This window comes from Micromys minutus, assembly GCF_963924665.1.
Source record: "Micromys minutus genome assembly, chromosome: 1".
Lineage (NCBI taxonomy): Eukaryota > Metazoa > Chordata > Mammalia > Rodentia > Muridae > Micromys > Micromys minutus.
Genome location: NC_137969.1, coordinates 243,027,942 through 243,048,514, shown reverse-complemented (window position 1 = coordinate 243,048,514; position 20,573 = coordinate 243,027,942). Strand labels below are relative to the sequence as shown.

The 20,573-nt window shown below is 43.2% G+C and overlaps 1 protein-coding gene across 1 annotated transcript in view; it reads right to left on the bottom strand.

Moving 5' to 3' along the window:
- Positions 1 to 20,573, bottom strand: part of TDP1 (tyrosyl-DNA phosphodiesterase 1) — a 69,400-nt gene that overhangs the window by 20,114 nt on the left and 28,713 nt on the right. Inside the window, exons 12-14 of the mRNA XM_080909941.1 lie at positions 19,551 to 19,617; positions 18,118 to 18,225; positions 571 to 673 (exon numbers count right to left, since the gene is read on the bottom strand). Of these exons, the coding sequence (XP_080766067.1) occupies positions 571 to 673; positions 18,118 to 18,225; positions 19,551 to 19,617 (278 nt within the window). The remainder of the gene's footprint in view (positions 1 to 570; positions 674 to 18,117; positions 18,226 to 19,550; positions 19,618 to 20,573) is intronic.

Below are 20,573 nucleotides of genomic sequence, written 5' to 3'. Positions count from 1 at the left end.
AAGGTAAGGAGGTCCTGGGGCATCTGCACCTCAAGGAAACGAGTCTCTGGAAGTATGACTCTAGTGTGCAGTGAAGCATATGGCTTAGGCACCCGGTCCCCACAGGCCCAGCAGACACTGCACCTGGTGTCTGGCCATGGAAGCCGTTAGCCATTTTAAAGCTGCCGAGGAGCTGATGTCCATCTTGGGAGAGCACTTCCAACATGGTGCATTTCTGGGTGCTCCAGCTTTGCTACTGCCAACTCCTTTCCCAACTCTTCCTGTACTCTAAATCCTCCCCATCTTCCCCTCCCCCTACCACCCCACCCCTCAAAGTCCTGTGCTTGGCTGGGCTACTCCCTTCACAACGTTCACTTCCCACTGTGTGAGTCTTCACGTTGTGCTTCATGGTGTTTATTTAATACGGTTATTAGTCCTGACTTCAACAGCTAGCCAGATGAAAAGCATAGGTCTTGCATTAGAATCCTGACCTTACAGCAGACCACACTGGGCCCACATTGTGGCTGGAGGAAGAGAACAGAGTCCACTCATAACCCGTGTGAGCGAGTGGGGAGGTACAATGTTACTCACAAATGCCGACGGGAGGAAAAGGACCCCGAGCTCGTAGGAGCGTATCATCAGCTGGGTGCCATTTTTCTCCAATGCTCCCCAGGCAGCCTTGGACAGATTCGCACTGTGGAGAAAAGGACACAGAAGGAACTGTCTCAGTGTGGCATCTCTGTGTGGCTCAGACATGCACAGCTGTGAGACCATTGGTCAAAGAATACATAGCCACAATCATATTGATTCAGTTTCAAGCCCAACTGTGGTATTGAAAAGGAAATTTAAGGCACACTGTACTGTAATTTTCAGGATTTATTTAATTTCTAATTTGGGATAGCTTCACTCTCATAGGCATGACCCCCAGAGCAGTTATTAAAGTGATTATCTTCCTTAGAAGTATTTTTTTTTCCATGTCCAAACTCCCTTTTCTTTTTATAGTCCCAGATTGATTGCTATGACTTCTAGTTTTGTTGTACATAAAAGCAGCACTTAAGACAAATGTGTGGGCTGGAGACATGGCTCACTGGTAAGGGTGTGAATGAGTGAGGCTCTTGCAGAGGACCAGAGTTTGGTTTCCAGAGGTCCAGGGAACCCGAAGCTCTCTTCTGGCCTCCAAGGGCACTATACTCATATGCATAAGCCCCCATGCAGACACATACATATATCTAAAAATAATAAAAATAAATCCTAAACAAACAAACAAACAAAACCCCCAAAACTTTAAGAAGAAAGCAACTCCGGGGCCATAGGCCTGGTGCTTGCAGTCAGAAAAAAGTGGCTTATACAGAATCATGTTTAATATAAACAGAGTTGGGGATATGGCTTAAAAAAAAAGTCCAGCACAGCAGGAGGAAGGAGACCCAAATAGACAGACACAAGGGAAGTGCCAGGATCCACTCTGGGTCTCATCTGTGCTCCCATCAGTAATAAATTGCACCTTTCTCATGCTGAGGCAAATGTTTAGTGGTAAAATGAACCAGTAAGCTGAGGTGGAGGTCATCTTCTCAAAAATTTTTGTTACTTTCTCGATTTTTACCTTCTGGTAACTCCTTTGAATGTCAGTAACATGATACCTGGGCCAAAGGTGTCCTCAGAAAGGATTCTCATTAAGTGTGTTCCCTCACATTCCATGGGGTGAGTTTTTCCATAGCAAGGATAAATGGAGACCATGGATAAACTGTAAGATGGCTTCCTCCTAGCCTGCTTTTATACTTCCTGTCTAACAGAATCCCAAGTATCTACAGCCTTAAAAATTCTATCCTGAGTACTCAGAGACTTGAAAGACACTTGTAGGTTGTCTGGGTAACAAATCAACATTCCTTGAAATGTCATCCTTAATAATTTCTTACACTATGAGTAATACTTTGAATCACTGGCACCTGGGGCAGCCAGGAAGACTAGGGATGTATTCCCAAACTCTCATGCTGTCTGCTCTGGGTGTGGGTGGTACAGACAGGCAGGAGAAGCCATCAGTGTCTTCTACAAGGCAAAGTACTACCCGAGGCTCACACAGAGTTCTGTGCTCCTGGAACTCGGAAGGCATTCCAGCTGTTCTTTTCCACTGAGACCATACTGCCTTCATCCTTCCAGCTCTCTCCTGCCTCCCTCTGGGGGGAGCAACCTTCTTCCCGAAGTACAAAGTCCACTCCTTTGCTCTTGCTATATCTGGAGTGGTGCTGGCATATTAAAAAAGGGAAGGGTCACTTCATTCTTTGAGGGATGCAATTCTACAGGGTAGGATTTAGATAAAATGGGCACATTTGTGGTGTGGCTGTAGACAAGGGTAGGATTCGTGGTGTGTCAAGTTTTACTGTCCACTAGAAACTGCCCAAACTATTAATAAACTCATAGTAAAAAAAGAAAAGCAACTTTTGAGGGACAGGGTGTGTCAGTTAAGCTCAAGTGAAGGCTATAGAGGTGGAAGATTTCATCTAACATATATGTCTGTGCAAGCATTTGTCAAGAAATTGGACTTCTTGCCATTGCAGGGTCTGGTTAATATAACTACACCAGATTCTGCTTTGTGAGCTGACACAGGAGCTGGGATTTTGTTCAGAGCAGGTAAAAGACAAAGTGAAAGAAACACGCTAGCTTTCCCATGAATTAACACCATGAACAGAGAAACTCAAGTCAGACTGTGTGGCCTCTGGCATTGGGTGGGTGTCTTAGAGAAGATAGAGTATACGTCCCAGAATTAGATAAACACACAGTGAGCCCCAGGAGTCAGAGGAGCTTTGGAGGACCTAAGTAGGGAACCAGGTTCAGCTCCCACCTCATACCAACAGAGTAAACCAGTGCACAGTGACATAGTAACAGACTGTGTGCTATAGAAGGACAGCTGTCTCTCAGTCACCCTCCAAACACTCCTAAGACTCTCTCTGGGGTTCATCCTGGTGAGAAACACAGAGTCTAAACACTGGTGACGGCAGTGACCGTCTTGGCCAGCACCTGCTTGAACATCATTAGAGCCACTGACTGGGTTTATTGTTAACTTTTTGTTAAAGATGTTTGTGTCCAAGTCAAGTACTGACAAAAATATATTCATATAGTTTTATGCCAAAATGCTTTAAAAAATTTGTACAGGTATCTCAGTCTTTTTTAAAAATAAAGTTGTAAGAAAAAAATAAGTAAAAACATTAAAAAAAAAAAAACCAAAACAAAAGATGTTTGTGTCCTGCAGGGTGACTCCTGTTACCGGGACATGTTAGCAGATGTAGCATTTCACTGGATCTTAAATATTCAACAGTCTAGGCAGCAGCTGCGCAAAGAGACGACATGGTTTAGAAACTGAAGCTTGGGCTACCACACCCCTGGGAATGTCAGAGGTGGGGACCGATACTTGCACAGACAACTGTCAGGTGCTAACAGTGACTGCTGAAGCTCAGACCCAGCAGCTGTAGAGATAAGGGACAGACCACAGCCACTGCTGCTGTCATCTGCTCCCTAGCGCCCCCAGGAGCACGCCTTCGGCACACACACAGGTGGTGCGCGTTGCTTTGCTTCCACATTGGCTCTAGGTTCCTAAGTACTGCCCTTAGGCTCTCTTTCCCTCTATGGATTGCAATTAAATGTCACACACACACACACAAAATCTCACTGTGAAGGAAAAGAAGGTCTCACACTATAAATGATTCATGGCGTATTTCAGACCATGTAAGTTGGAATTCTGAGATTGTCAAATTTCCTTCTAAAACCTTTCCCTGTGTAGATTATCTCTCCAAGTACACAATAGTGCACTTCTCTTGGGCCACTGAGAACACTCAGTAGATACTGTCTAGGACAACTGTGCATCCTAATAGAATACATCTTCAACTAGGGTCGCTCTGATTAGGAGTAGTGTTCAGTATTTCTAATTGTGTCTGCTTAATTCTATGAAACTGTTTCAACATTGTGTCTTCTTTTTTCTTTTGATTATTTGAATATGAAGTGTCTCTTATCACAAAGCCTATTTCCTGGGCTCATGGTGTTACTCTAGAGGTGATAGAGAGAGACTTCAGGAGGTGAGGCTTGGAACAAGCCTGTTGTTAGGGGCAGGTTCTTGGGGGAATCCTGTTTCTGTCTCCTCTATGTCTCTTTCTGAGTGAGCTTGGCCCTCCCTGTGGTAAGCTTCTGCCACATATTCCTGCCACAGTGTTTGGTCTCACCAAGGCCCTAGAACTAGCAGGACCAGGCACTGCCGAGTGGACTGCCACCTGTTAATATGGTGAGCCAAAGCACACAACCCCTCCTGTGAGCTTTTCTCTCAGTTGTTTGTTACAGAGATGGGAAGTCTTACTAATGTAGGTAGTGTGTTTGGTTTACTATTGCTCTAACAGATGACCCTAAGGTCCATGCCTTCAAATAACAAATTTACTATCACACTCCTGGTAATGAGGAGTTCCAAATGGGTCACACTGGGCTAATATCTAGGTATTGGCAGAGTTTTTAAATTCTCCCTGAAGGCTCCAGAGAAGAATTCTAAAAATTTCCCCCAGTGTTTAGAACTTTAAAAAAGAGAACTGTAATACTAGCTGGCCTGGATCGTAGAGATTTGTCTGCCTCTGCCTTCTGAGTACTGGGATTAAAGGCATTTTTACCAGCACACCTGGCCCCCAGTGTTTAAAGGCTGGCTGCTGGTCTGCTCCTCCATCTTTCCTTCTATCCAGTCTCATTTGGTCAGACCCAAGTATCTCAGGCATTATGGACTTATCGGCGCCATAGGTTAACATTTTTAGCCAGTTTTGTAATGTAGCCTGTTTTCTAATGTAGCTTGTTTCCAATAAGGGCATTAGTTTGGGTCTCTTTACCCTACAACAGAGCTCCAAATGGCTCTCTCTGATTCAGGTTTCTCATTCTGTATTGATTCCTATAGATCTCAGAAAACATCCTCTCAAGCAAAACCTCAAATAAATACCACGGCCTGACACCTAAGACCCTCCAGAAAGGCTGGATCCATGCTTTTCAACATTATTCCCTGTTGCTGCCTTCCATGATTCCTCTGCTTCTGACTGTATACTGTCTTATCACCTACACTCCCACAGATCAGACATCCTCTCTTTGTCCTTCTGCCTACACCATATACGCCTGTGTCCTTTCCTCCCCCATAAGCCTCTTGCAGAAGCTGTTGGCTGCTATTCCAGCCCCCAGATCTTTCCTAACACTGAATTTGTCAGGCAGGCAAGGAACATCTACTTTATTCCGGAAAAGGGGCTGATTCACACAGCTTAGAAGATACAACTGATTAAGACTTGTGGTTAGAGAACCAAGATTGCAGATAGAAGACTAAAACATTTTAAGTCAAAATTTAGAGATAAAGTCTGCAGAGTTAAACACAAGAAATGCAAAGGAGGACAGAGGATTAGCATACACAGAACTTGAGTCACTATGAACTCTGACCACTATCCTGCCAACCACCAGCTTCCCTAGCAGTAAGTACAGAGACTCCTGTCTCCTAGCTCTGGTATGAGGGGATACCACACAAGGTGCAGAAAGTCCCAGCACATAAATGGTACTTAAAAATGCTTACCAACATCAACACTTTGTAAGTTTATGGGTGTGACTCTGACCCTTTCCTCTGGGGTGATTCATTAAATGACACAATGCTCTGGAAGAAGATTTCCCAGACTTCCTAGCTGTACAGTTTTGGTATAGGTGGGTCTACACGTCACTCACCAGCCTGTATCACCGATGCTATAACCACAATACAAGTCTCCAAGGCAGAAACATAGACACGTCATAAGACAGGACACATGTCTAAGTCCCCTGTTGTTACTGCAGAAGGTGATGAGGTACTAGCTACAGAGCAGATTGGTGAAGACTAAATTAAATCTGCACATTCAAGAATCTTATAAGATTAGCTTCGAAAGAGGAGCACCTGTGCTTGGAAGTTGCTGTTGCTTATACGATGTAGTGACGAAGGAATCCCAGCAGAAAAGGACAAAGGAAGGGCAAGCTCGCTCACCTGTTTCCAGACAGACCGTTTTTCAGTGTGAGCGGAGTGCTGCAGGAACACTGCTCTCAGCATGGGCTGCTGCAAGTCTACGTTCTGACGAGCCGCCCAGTGGAGCTGCATCAATCTTGAGACCTCACCTTGTCTCTCAGTCACAGGCAAACCATGTACCCTAGCACAGTGCCTCATACACAAAGTAAACCCACATTCCATGGGCACACCACTCTTGTCTTTAAATGGACTCTCTCTCCTTGATCCCGCAGGTGTAATTATAAGGACTTTGGAGGCTACCCCATCAGCATGAAGGACTCAAAATGAAAAGAATTATGGTCAAAGTTCTTTATATATGAAGATATAGCTCAGTCAGAGAGTGCTTGCCTAGCAAACAAGGGCCTTAGATTTACTCAACCAACCAACCAACCAACCAACCAACCAACCAACCAACCAACCAACCTAAGAACAGAAGACCAAATTAGTAAGAGAAAAACCAAAACCATAATTCATACCTGGGGCTAGTGAGATGGCTCAGTGGGTTATGGTTCTTACTAAGAAGGCTGACAACCCGAACTTGATCCCTGGGATTCACATGGTAGGAGAGAACTGGTTCCCCTAAGTTATCCTCTGACCACACACATGTAAAAACATAAATAAATATGTGTAATAAAAGGACAACTTAGCTGACCTCTCCAGACCGATGGAATGGTCTCTTTTACAAACTGCTTTTCAAGTATTAAGGCACCATGGCACAGAATTTGAATCACAAGCAGTGTGACAATCAAATGGCATCTGCTGACATGCACCATTGTTTTGGTGGACCTCTCCGGGCAGAAGAGCTAGAAGTATGAGAAGCTGTAAAGAACACATCTGGATTTACCACCATCTGTTCACTGGTTAGGATGGAGGATTGATGAAATCACCTAGGTAGAGGTGACCAGGCAACTATGAAGCAGGGCACAGAGGAAGGAATGGAAGAAGTTTCATTCCCTTATAGAGAGCTATGAAATTTTGTTAGGGTGGGTCCTGGGAAATGAAATATTGTAATCATAGTTTCCAAAGTTTCATTTTTCTTAAAGCCAAAAGAATTCTTTGTTCAAAGGAAACCTTTTAACAAACAAAAGACTGGTGTCTAAAGAAGAAGCAGGAATTGCCTGTGATCTTCTTCCTTTGTCTCTTCTTGTCTCTTTCTTCCTTGTGTCTTCTTCCTTTGTTGTTGCCTTGAAAAGGAGTTTTCAGAACTTGCAGAGCTCCAAGGAACACTGCATGAACAGCACAGATTGAGCCTGACCCTTGAGTGCACAGAGGAAAAGAGGCAGAGAGTAGCAGGGACTATCTCTGTTGGCTGCTGAAGGTAGGCTGTTTATTTAGCTATTGAAGACCAACAGGACCAACGTATGGCCAGCATTGGGTTAATTTACCTCTCAGACCTTTGATGTCCCTGAGTTTATGAAGCCTGGTACCTCAGCTTCATTTCCTTAGGTCCTATAGTGGCACAGTCTGCTGGGACTCTTATACCTTTGGAACTTTACAAAGAATGGTGCCAAGAATTATTATTCTAGAAAGAATACTAGCTTGCTACTGACATCTACTGAGACAGCTTGAGGAACAGCCTTCTCAGGGGCTTGTAACCATCTTGGAGCCTGACATCTGCAATCATGACAGAACTGTGCTCATCTTGTGGGACATGTTTTTCTTCCTTCCTGCTTTTAGCCTGCTACCACTCTGACCCTCAGTCCTAGGCTGTGTGAATGGCTTCCCCTTTCAACACACTGCACTGTCATGCACAGTCCCAGGTTTAGAAGTCTTTACTAGTATTTCAGGAGGGCTCCCTGCCTTCATTTATTATTCTTGTACTCCAGCCACAGATGGACTCCTCCAAAACAGTATAACGTGAAGGAAAGAAAAGACAGATCCAACATCCCGCTCAACCGTCTACAAGATGATCAGACTACTCTGCTCCTGGTTCTACATCTAGATATGTAGATATCATTTAGATATCATCCATAGCGATCTCAGAAAGCCAGCAGTAAATTTGTCACACATATGGCAGTCACAATAGATCTGAATACGAGGCACTCTCAGCAAAGCACTGCGGATCACCTGGCTCTCTTGTTTGAAAGCCTTCAGTGATCCTTAACCTCAAAGCTGATCCCAACAACGTTCTAGGTTCTTCCCCACCCTTCCGTGCCAGTTCATGGTCCTCTCTACCCCATAACTCAGGACCTTACGGTTCATGGCTTCCTCCACCTAAAGCGCCCCTGAAGCCTAACACATTCACCAGAGTAACAGAAGACTCGAGACAATTGACTTACAGGGAGAAACAATCTATTCTGGCTCCTACTTCTGGGGGTCTTACTCACTGCTGCCTGACAGGTTTTGTGTGTTGTGCCTTTGTTCATTTATTCAACAAGTTGTCTATGGGTATGTGTTCTGTGCCAAGCTTTATTGGGGTATGGTGCCAAGAACTTCAGAGCTCTCCTAAAACAGTTCTGCACACTCAGTCAGTGCCCATTTTCTACTCACATCCTGGCAGCTGACAACATTTCTTGAGTATTTGAAATTCCCTGGCTTCTCACCACCCAGTCTGTTCATACCAAAGTCAGCCACATCATGCAAAAGCAAATGGCACCCCAGCCTGAGTCATCTGGCTGTTTCTCTTGCCCAATAATGTTAAGTGTCCTATGACAGTTCAGTTTTTTACTTACCTCTTTGGCTGTTTCCAAGCACACCACTAGGGACAGATAGCACTCTGGGTGTGTGGGCCTTGGGATGGGCTATTGATAGCTGACCTGTGACTACTGATAGCTTGGTCAGGCTGTGTGTGTGTGTGTGTGTGTGTGTGTGTGTGTGTGTGTGTGTGCATGCGCGCCAAAATATATATGCACATGCATGTGCACTCTATGGCAGTTAAGGGCATCCGTGAGGCTACTGAGGAGGGTTAAGGGAGACAGAGATCACTCTCACAGGGAAGCATTGCATGCAGCCTCAGGAGAGGATCTGATGAACAGTAGAATTTGGCTAAGTGTGCCTCAAATGTTCATGAGTTAAAGATTTGGGAGGTGGCCTTGTATGAGGTCTTCAAAATTAGGTGTATGCCCTTGAAGGAGATTCTGAAGTCCATCCCCCACCCCCCACCTTGCTTCCTGGATATGAAGGAAGTGGTTTTGCTGCTCTGAGTACTCACTATTCTGATGTGCTATTTCACTGCAGGCCCAATGACTACACTACAAGCTGACTTGCTTAGCAAGCTACAGCCATGAGGAAAAAACTCTGAGGAGGTGTGGTACTGGAGATTAAATCTAGGGCCTCACAAATATAAGGGGCACTGAACTATAACCACACCCTCACTTTAATTTTTTTATCTTGAGATAGGATTTCATTAAGTTGCCCAGATTGGCCTTGAACCTGTAATTTTCCTGCTTTAGCCTCTTGAGTAGCTAGGATTACAGACTTGTGTCTGGTTGGGTCAGAAATTAAAGTCAAGCTAGGTGAGAAGCCAGGGCACACTTGGTAGCAGACCTGGAGGGAGATCAATGAGGTCTAGGCCAGTATCAGCAGGAATAGTAAGAAGGAGGAAAACTGGGCTGCTGCTGCTTCACCAAGCAAGGGGTCTATGAGTTCTTCGCAGGGCTTTAGCCCAGCAGTGCCATTCTCAAAGCAGAGGTCAATGGGATGATATTGACTAGACTCCAAGCACCTGGGTTAAAGCCCTGTCTTATTTCTCAGCCATAACCAAAGCTATCTATGATGGATAATTTGGGCCTGAATTTCAGGTCTCCCATCTTTCACACTGGGTCATTTGACATGTACTATTTAAGTTCTCTATGTTTTTTTTTTTTTTGTTTGTTTTCTCCCACATCCACACAATGAGAGTAAGACTAGTACCCAGCCCACAAAGAGCTTAGTGTTAATATCTAAAAGGAAAAGCTTAATCCAGCATATAGTGTGTGTGTGTGTATGCATATGCTATATGAGGAACAGCTAATCTATATGGGTTTTCTCTGGAGGCCAGTGCTTGGTGGGGGCTACATTTGGCATCCCATCTCAAGCCATGGGTATACCTCATGACTAGGAGTGCCAACACACAAAAGGCCTGCAGGGCCTGCAGGGCCAGTCTCAAACATTTTCTCACCAGAGGCTAGCTCTCCGGAGCTTAAACAAAGAAGTGCTGTCTTTCCACTGCTTATACCAGAATGCAAGAAAGCGAAGGTGGTCAGTGGCCTTGAATCATCTCTAAAGTACAAAAGGAATCATTTACTGTAGGGCTGATAACATTATGCGCCACAAAGTATTCGAGGCATACCAAAGAATGCTGGTTATCTTGGGAGCACCAGGCAAGCGAGTCTACTCAATAACATCTACAAGTATTCTTTTGTGTGATCCAATTTGGTTTCCTCCAAAAATCACAGACAAAGGAAGGGACAAAAGCCCAGTGCTTCACACTCTAAGGAGCAGACAGCAGGGAGGTGGAGAACAGAAGACACTGCAGCGGAGAAGAATGCCTTTTATGAGTCTCCAAAAAGCTTACAACAATTTTGTAGTCAAGCACTTGTCTCGTTTTCTCTGAGTGGCAGCACCAACATTTCTCTCGATCTCTATCAAACAGTGCCTGTCAGTTGCTAGGCAACCATAACAGTGCTCCAGCCAGTGTTAGTAACCACCTTATTTCTTGCCTCCCACAATGCACAGCTTCCATAATTGTTCTCATCGGGTTTGTCAACTACACTAAGGACCAGTCTTCTTAGTCAAGGTTTCTTCCTAAAGCCTGGCTTCTTGCTTACTTGATGCTGCAGTAAAAATTTGGTATTTGTCATCATGTACTGGTAATTTCCGTTAACAACAGGATGCTCATCAAACAAGGGATGATTTCATGGTAGGATCAAAACAGATGGAAAGAAAATCTTATTAAGACCATGAAGAACTTGCTATAGAAGCAATCAGCCAGAAAAAGAGAAAAAAGACAACCAAGTGTTAAACTAGCTATAAAATAAACTGCTGGCTCTTATGTTTCTGAAATACAGACATCTTATTGAAAATACTTTTGTTTGTTCCTTTGTTTGAGACAGGATTTCTCTGTGTAGCTCTGGATGCCCTGGTACTAGTTTTGTAGATCAGGCTGGACCTGAACTCAAGAGATCTTCTTGCCTCTGCCTCCTGAGTGCTGGGATTAAAGATGTGCAGAAAGTACTTGTCTTGAAGCTGAGTAGTTCTCATCAGTTACTAAATTAGCCTCAAGTTGAGTTTTTAAAATGTAGTCTAGGGGCTGAAGAGATGGCTCAGTTGTTAAGAGCACTGACTGCTCTTCCAGTGGTCCTGAGTTTAATTCCCAGCAACCACATGGTGGCTCACAACCATCTACAATGTGATCTGATGCCCTCTTCTGGTGTGTCTGAAGACAGTGACAGTGTACCCATATACATAAAATAAATAATCTTAAAAGACAAGTCTTTAAAAAAATGACATGTGTGCGTGTGCGTGTGCGTGCGCGAGCGCGTGTGCTGCAAGCATGCTTGTATGTATGTTATGCATATGCAGAAATCTGTGGAAGTCAGAAGACAGTGTTGGATCCCCTGGAACTGGAGTTAACTAGCGACTGTGAGCAACCTGAGTCAGGTCCTGAGATTTGAATTCTGGTCCTCTGCAAGAGCAGCAAGCACTCTTTCCACTGAGCTATCTCTCTGGTCCCCACAGACAAGTATTTAAGTCACATACTGTATGTATGTTAACGTGCTATATATGCAAACCAGACAAAGACTTTAGACCTGATTTAATGAATCTAAAGAGTTTTAACAAACTAATATTAAATATATTATATAGTTTAATGGGCAACAGTCTCATATTTTTCTATATTATCCACAGAACAGTCCATTTAATTGGATAAAATGCCCATATTATAAATGGGTTTTTCCAGAATGTACATGGCAAGGCTAGTAAATGGCAATCTACTTAAAGGGTTCTTGTTCAAATCCAGCGATATACTACACAATGACATTTCAGTACATAAAGACATCATGTATGATAGTGACCCATTACACCAGAGCTTCCCAATCCCTATTGTCTAGTTATTATTGCCATGGTAAAGTAGATAGTGATGCTGGTGTAAATAAAGTCATAGTCTCTAGTGCACACAATGATGCATGTAGTGTAGACAGTAACTGACACTGTAACTACTGACCACATTACTGGCAAATGTACTTACACTACACTTTTACACTTGGAGGAGTACACTGCTCACTTAGCAAATAGAAACAAAGAAACCTAAAGGGATATGCTGTGTTAACGCTGTCTTGTACATCTGTGTTTATCATGATTGCCTCAGCAGCCCTTTAACCGTAGCTATTCATGAGGCTGAGACAAGAGGACTGATAACTCAGACAACTTAGTAAGACCCTCTCGCAAACTAAATACATTAAAAAAACGGGGGGGGGGGTACTGTAGAGATGGCTTAGCAGCAGAGTGCTGGCTGCTCTTCCAGAGAACCCAGATTGGTCCTAGCACCCACATGTTGGCTCACAGCTAATTCCATTCCAGGAAATCCAAATGCCCTCACCTGGCCTCCAAAGGTACTTTGTGCATGTGGTACACAAACTGACATTCTCACAAATACCCATACACATAAATTAATAGTTTTTAAAGGAGGGTGGGGAAGGATGTATAGCTTGAGTCTAAAACTCTTTGTTTTGTTGAAAACAAAATCCTCAAGGACTCACTTCTAGCTGGTTGGGAAATATGAGGACAATAGATATGGACAGTAAATACCATAGCAAAGCATACCTCTAAGGTGATACATTTTTGGAGATTAGAAACTCAGATCTTTCGAGATCCTGATAATCTTTTATAAGATTATCATTTTTATCAACTCTATACATAGTATTGAATACTTTGAGTCAATACCAAGAGTGCTCTGTTGAGAAACACACTATTTTTATATAAGCCCAACTTGAGTATATTAAAACTCTTATTCTAAAAAGTTACATGCATAAAGTGCCTTCCTTTTTTTAAAGAAAAGAGAAGTTTTAGTTTTCATTGTGTGTGGTGGGCTAAATGGGAGGGAGACTATGTACACACGAAAGTAAGTGCCCACAGAGTCCAGGAGAGGACATTTGACTCCCTGGAGCTGGAATTACAGGTGACTGTGAGCCACCCAACATGCGTGCTTGGGTCCTCTGCCAAGAGCAGTATATGCTGTTAGCTACTGAACCATCTCTTCAGTCCTGAATAAGTCTTCTAAAAGTACATATGGATTCCAGTCAATTCAAATGAAAACATTCACTGATGTATAACTCTCTCCCAGGCCCGTGACTAGTAAGGCCTCAGGACTAGTAAAGCCCCTAACATGGAAAAGAAAAAAATAAATCTGACTACAAGTTGCTCTCTGACCCCTCTTCCTATCTGACACAGAGCATTCACTGCTGCCTCTCAGACACTACAAACCAATTTTCCCCATTCCCACCTTGCTCTCCTTCAACATCCACAAACAGGGAACCTACCTTAGTTCTGTTAAAGGAATCAACAAGGTCTTCTCTGACCCTTTAAGAAGTGGCACCTACCTAGGCCCATACCATCCTGTGCACAGTGGAGTGGATGATGGGGCTCCCTGGCTGGCCTTCCATGTGCCTTGTTTAGCTTCTGTGATTACTGACTGTAAGGACGACATAGCTCCTCAACTTTACAAGCAACTTAAGCCAATTTGCAAAAGCCTCTTCTTAATTCATTTAATCAGACAGCAAAATGATCTTAGAGAGTAGCAAAATCTGCCACTTCTAAAACAGTTATGGGACACTGGTCCACCCTCTGAGAAGCTAATGGATTACACATGTGTCATGTGATTTTCCTGAACTTCATCTGGTCCTGAAGCCTTCAAATAAATGTCACCTAGATTACCATTCCACCCTATTTTTCTCTATCATCTGCACCCCAGTTGATTGTGTGAATAAGTTTGTTTGCTTTTATGTAATTCCCACCACCAGAAGCAGGTCAATGGTTGTTTACTATTGTTTTGCCAGCACTTAGCAAAGTGCTTGGCATTTAGTAAGTGCTCAGTAAATCAACAGATGCACTGGATAACTGGCTAAGAACAATGTCCAGAATGAATGGATAACTAATCTTTTTTAATGTAGAAGGACGATTATTACATAATCAATGGCTCTTCAACCAAGACAGATGGCTTGGTTGGCAATGAAACATATTAAAAACCTCATCTACTTTGTTTTTGCTTGTTTGTTTTTTGAGACAGGTCTTGCCGTATATGGTGATCCTCCTGCTTCAAGTCCTGGAGGACTGGAATTACATGTATGTGCCACATTGTCTGGCTATGAGAAATCCTTATATGCATTTCTTGGATGCTCCTCAGCATCAGCTCCCAGCAAGAAAAGTCCTAAAGCCTTATGGTATCAGTGATGGGCATGAGAAAGAACCAAACCAAAGTAAACCAAATTAAAACCTCATCAAACGTTACAGCAACCACCACAACAAAATCTCACACCTCTGTGGACAATAATCCCTCTTGAAGTTCTCACAGTCAATACACATGCCGTCATGTTTGTTTTGCTGTGTGCTGGGGATGGAGCCCAGGACCCCACATAACCTACACAGGGGTTTTACCAGTGAGCTAGCCCTGTAGTCAAAAGTTGCTTCCCCTGCAGTTGTCTCCTCATTTCTATAGTGTTGATAATGGTGTCAGTGATGAACTCCATCTACCTACCATATTCCTGGCTGAGGAGTCATCTCTGAGGCAAGGAGTGTAGGCAGATCTTCCGTCTTTACCACTTCACTCCATCTTCATTACCTGCCCTTGCTAAGAATCTGTACTGAGCGTTTCCTGCACATCAGGCTCCGGGCCAGGAGCTGGAATAGGCTAAAAAGATAGATATGGGCTTTATGGCATAGCCTAGAGAGGAAGCCATAAGCACATAAATAACTATAGAGAAGGAAAGGTACGTTGATGATGTAAAAGCCCAGGAGACTGCAGAATCCAAGCATCTGAGGAAGCCATGTTTAGGTCAAGTGCTGGACAACTGCAAGTTCAGGGTCTACATGGAGAGAAGAAGCCACGTGTGCAGAATAGTCAGTAAAGCACCATAGGATCCTATCATTCGTGTGGCATGACCTGCTTAGTCTCTTTCATTTAGCTGTAAGTTCCACGGAGCAAGCAGCTCAACTTAGCCTCCATTTCCTCCACTTTCCCTCTGTTCCCACAGCATCATCCAGGCAGTGCATATCTGAGTGGCTGGCGGAGCTGCCTCAGTGTACAGATGTATGGCTTGTCCAGGAGAGGCCTATGGCACCTCATAAAACTCTGAGATGATGGAAAGGGACAGGTGAGGCCGCTTAGTAAGGGTCAGTTCTCTCTCCTGCCCCTTTCTCCATACACTTGCCAAGCTGAAACAACAGTGTTCCTTCTGTGCTGGTTAGGACCTCCATGTTGGTAGTGACCACCCAGGTGGACTGCTACCTGGATCTGCTGACGGGTCTGAGGTCAGCACAGTTCTTGCCGTCATTGGGTTTATAGACTAAGGGGCTACCGTAAAGGGTGAGTACCATAGGCTTACTAACAGCAGCTGCCGTTTTACCTGCTTACAATGAACTTATGGCAAGTGCTTGTATAACTCATCTCCCACCACACTGCCAGCATACTTTTGCACCTTGCCTTTGTGTTTCAGGAGATGTGTTTGGCAGGCTGAGCTGCAGCCTAGGCTGGCTGTGCTGATCTCTGTACTGGTGTGTCTCCTGTCATTTGAACTTGTTTCCTTGAAGGAGATTTGGAAGTATGCTGTACACAGCATGTCTTCTCAGAGCCCTGGTAGCCTGCCCAACTCAGCTGCCTCTGTCCTGAGCACCCGCTCCGCACTCAGCAGCCTGACCTAGCTTTCAGTGCACTCATTAGATGATGTCCCCACACTTTAGGGCTGCCTGTTATTTGGCTCAGCTCTGTATATCAGCACAGGAACAGCTCAACATTCCACACTTTCTCCACTTTGAGAACCTTTTTGAACAGTTTCCTTTGACCAGTTTGTTCGTTGCTTGGTGGGCTGGTGGATGCTCCTCAATCAGCCTCCTAAGTACTTTCTCTGACCCCTTCAGACATGCTCCAAATACATCTTATCTGCTATAGGCCTGATCTGACCCACCCACCTTCCTTCCTTTTTTTTTTTTTTTAAACATACTACTGGCCTTGCTTAAGCTATTATACCTCAAATGAAGACTCATAGAATAGGTACTTTGTTTCTTGCCTTCCATGAAATACAGGCAGTGTCTGAAATAGAGAGAATATTCAGTATTTGATGATTATGAGGTCTTGATGGACACTTTGCTCTCTCAACAAGCAGGTAGTGAAAATACAAGAAAAATAATACATTACTTAGGTCTCATATGAACAACACGGACCATTTTCTATATAATTATTAATCACAGAAACTCACATAGATCCTACACATAGGGTTATTAGACTTCCTGAATGAAGAAATGATGCAGTCTGTGTCTTACACCTACGAATACATACTGAGCATGTTGGCACACACCGTTATCTTAGCACTCAGGAGACGGAGGTAGATGGATCTCTCTGAGTTTGAAGCCAATCTGGTATTATAGCTAGTTCCAGGCCTGCCAGAGATACAGTGAGACCTTATCTAATATATAATGTGTGCACGACACACAGATGCACATGCATGCACACACACAGGTACCAATATGTGTACTGAGCCAGGTATGTGGCTCATGTCTGTAATTCCAGCATTGGGGAAGATGAAACAGGAGAACTACCATGAGTTTAAGGCCAGCCCGAGTTATAGCATGAGAACTTATTTCAACAAAATAAATAGCTACATAAAAGAAAAGAAAGACATGTTGAATAATGTAAAATTTTAAAGAGGATAACTTGGCTTCTGCACAAGCTTAGAGTTGGTTACTGAAGTGGCTCAATGATCAGACATTCTTTAATGAAAAGAATAACATCTGAGTATCTGCACGTGTCTGTTCACTGTGTACAACCACTTCTATCATGTGCCACACCACCACGACAGAGAGGACCGGTTCCATTTCAGGTATCCAGTCTGTCACCTTATTTAACAATCCCAGGAACCCCAAAAGTAGCCATTACCTCTCCCTTTTTATAACTAAGAAACAAACAGATCAAATAAATCCCCCACGTTTATATAACTGCTAAATGACAGGAACACATCCTGAATGTTTATTTTTAGAACTCAAAAGTCTGCTTTTTCGTTATGCTTTGAGGCTGCAAAAATCTTTAGGCTGCCCTCTGGCACTGTGTTTATCAACTGTCCCTTTGGGTCAATGTTTCTCACCTGAACCAGGTGCAAATGTTAGCCACAAAAAGTGATATGGTTCTTTTTATTCTTCATTCATTCTTAAAGCACTAATTTTGCTCTGTGATAGTTTAATTAGTTGTGATTGACACCAATTAGGTTACTGAATCACAAAGAGATGCCCAGTGGTTGAGTTCTGACTAGGAACATGGTACTAATGTTCTCACAGCTCAATTTTCCAAAGGGCAAAGCAATTTATCTTTAAAAGAAAGAGAGAAATAGAGAGAGAGAGAGAGAGAGAGAGAGAGAGAGAGAGAGAGAGAGAGAGAGAGAGAGAGAGAGAGAGAGAAAATGTCAGTGGGTAGGGAGTTCCTTTTAGAGGTGATTAAAATATTCTAAAATTAGATTGTGGTGATAGATGTACAATTCTGTGAACATGTTTAAACTGTTAAATTGTAGACTTTAAGGCACAGATTTTATGATATGTGAATTATATCATAATAAAGATGCTTTTAGAAGATCTGATTGCTCAAGTTTTAATTATCTAAAAGTGAAGCTAATAAAAGAAAAAAGAATCAATTTTAACATTTTATGTTTCTTCTGTATTTACCCTAAATGTCAGGTTGCTTAATCACTGTTACTAGTATTAAAGTATGTAAAAAGAAGTAAATTGAAAGTTTATGCAAATCATTAGATATCTAGAGAGAGAAAAAAAATCAGGCAATGATCATTCAGTAAGACATTAGTCCAGGCTTCCTTTCAGGCCTGTTCAGTGACAGAAGCAGGCTAAAAATTGATGGCACTTAACAGAACACCTTTTACACTCCATCCCATTTCAGAGCAGAAGTCACAAGGCCTCCCATGAAACATATAAAGTCCTCTTACCTTGTGACAAGGAACCAAGCCAGTTTACTGAAGTCTGGTGAGGGCCTCATGTACGTCTTAATATGTGGCATGGCGTTGCTTCTGCCTGATGTCTCTGCTGACCACTTGCTGGTGACAGGAGAGACATAGAATACAAATTAGAAAAGAACTCAAGACAGACAACATTCTTATACTAGAAAACTGCATAAAAGGCAACACCCAATCTAAAAAGGCAGTGGGAGCATCCTGTGACTGTGGTGGCTGATATAACTGTTCAGACAACAGAAGAACACACCATCATTCAGAAAAGTGAGGATGCCACAAAAGGAACTTTAACCACAAAGCCTCAAACCCTGTGGACATAGGAGCCTCCTTTCATATACAGTACACACACACACACACACACACACACACACACACACACACACACACACACGCGCGCGCGCGCTACACTGATTTCCTTATGCTTTCTGAATGTATGTACAGAGATCTCAGGCTGGGCTGTGAGCTCTTGGAAGCAGGAAGTTAACAAGTCCTGAGGTGCACACTGCTGATCTTCTCCATGAGACTAAGTGAATGGACCGCAGCCTGTCACAGGTGGGCGCTAAGAAGGCAAGAGGATAATTCAGCAATGCTCTAGTTTTGGCCTTAAATAGTAATTCTACATTTCTAACACTTTAGGACTAAGGTTTCAAGGCATAATGGTCTCTGTCATGAGGCAGCGATTCTGGCTTAGAAGAGGATAATCCTTCAAGCTAACAGGCAGTTTGCCAGCACAGAATCAGGATTAAGCGGGCCACCATTTTCTTCATCTGAGTGAACCTAGGAACCTAAATAATAAGGAGCCAAGATAAAGTGCGCTGTCGAGAGACTACAATAGGAATGCACAGGCCAACAGGAATCTCAGCAGTGGCTACAAAAAACAAACTTCTACCCTCATTTCTGGCTGCTCAGCTGAAAAGCCACTACAGAAGTAAGACTTGGGGTTCAGTCTGGAACACTGAGGATGAGCAAGTGCTGCATCTGGAGGATGGGAAGGACAAACCTCTCTTCCCCGTCCACCCTCACCTACCTAGCTCACTAAGAAGCACTGGCTTCATCCTGGAGACAGAGGCCTGGGAGTTACTCTTACCAAGTGTGGGCCCTACACACTGTAGTCAGGAGAGTTACACTGCATGCTTCAGCAAACTGAGCTAAATGCTGCTTATGGAAACCATAACTACCCAGCATGATCTTCTATTAATCTTTTTTTTTTTTTTGCCTGCAAACAGAGATAAATTTTACTCTGGTATTAAAAACCTATTCCAAAATGTTTTCAAAAGCTTGTTTTAAATTATTTGAAGCCCTAGCATGCAGATGAAAGACTATAACTGTATTGGATAAGCACATTTTAAAGCAGACTGACACAACAGTTTTGGTCCCAGGGAAGCAGGGGAGCACTGAACGTTACTCACTGGAAGTAGGAGTGCAGCCACCTCTGCTTTTCAGCCGTCTGGATGCCGTAGGGAAGAGAACCCCCAGCTTTTAAAAGAGGGAAAACAAACAAAGGGAATCAACTGCAATCTGAGGTGTTTTCCTTAAGAAGAAAATCCCTATTAGCAGTAAGGAGGTAAATGAGGAACAACTGCTTCCATGATTTCATCTTAAGTAACAGCTCACTGAAAAACAAACAAACAACACATACGCTTGCACATGACCTTCTCTTCCTGTGTTTGTGGTTCCGTCTGGGGATTGAGCCTAGGGGCTCACACAGGTGAGGCAAGGACTTTACCACTGAGCTATACCCCAGCACCCTTCTTACTTTTTATGTATGTTCTTACAAACTTGTCCAGGCTGGCCTGGATCTTACTCTAGAGTAGCTGGGACCAAGAGCTCACATTACCAGAACTCAAATTTGGCACATTTTCTTCATGGGCTTCTTTTGTCCGGAAAAGGAAAGGTCTTAACTATGCAGAGGGGATAATAGAATCTGGGTCTGTCTTACACCCAGAGACAGGTATGAAGAATATCACTAGGTTTATGTTCCAGGCAGGACATCTGGAAGGGCAGTGAGTGACAAAGTTAGTCCTGTCTACTTTGGCTTTATGCTCTGCCATTTCCAAACAGGTGGCAGAGAAGGTTCTTAAGAACTGGAAGATAAAAAAAAACAAGCCTGCCATTTTTTTTTTAAAGTAAGAAAAATCCATTGTAGATTCATTAGTGACTTTCCAAACACACCTCTAAACTTCCCAACAGTAAACTATGTGCAGAGAGGGTTTTAAACAACTCAGATGTCCAATAAAGCATGTCCTGTTTCCTACTCAAAAAGCTAAAGCCATATTCTATTTTAGAACCATTTATAAAATTGCTGCATTGAGAATACCATACTCTCATTAAAAGTGCACTTTGAATAACTCTAGCTTATTAGAAGTACAGGAAGAACAAACTACCTATGTCCCAGAGTCAAAGTAAAATAATTTTATTTTGCCATTAAAAAG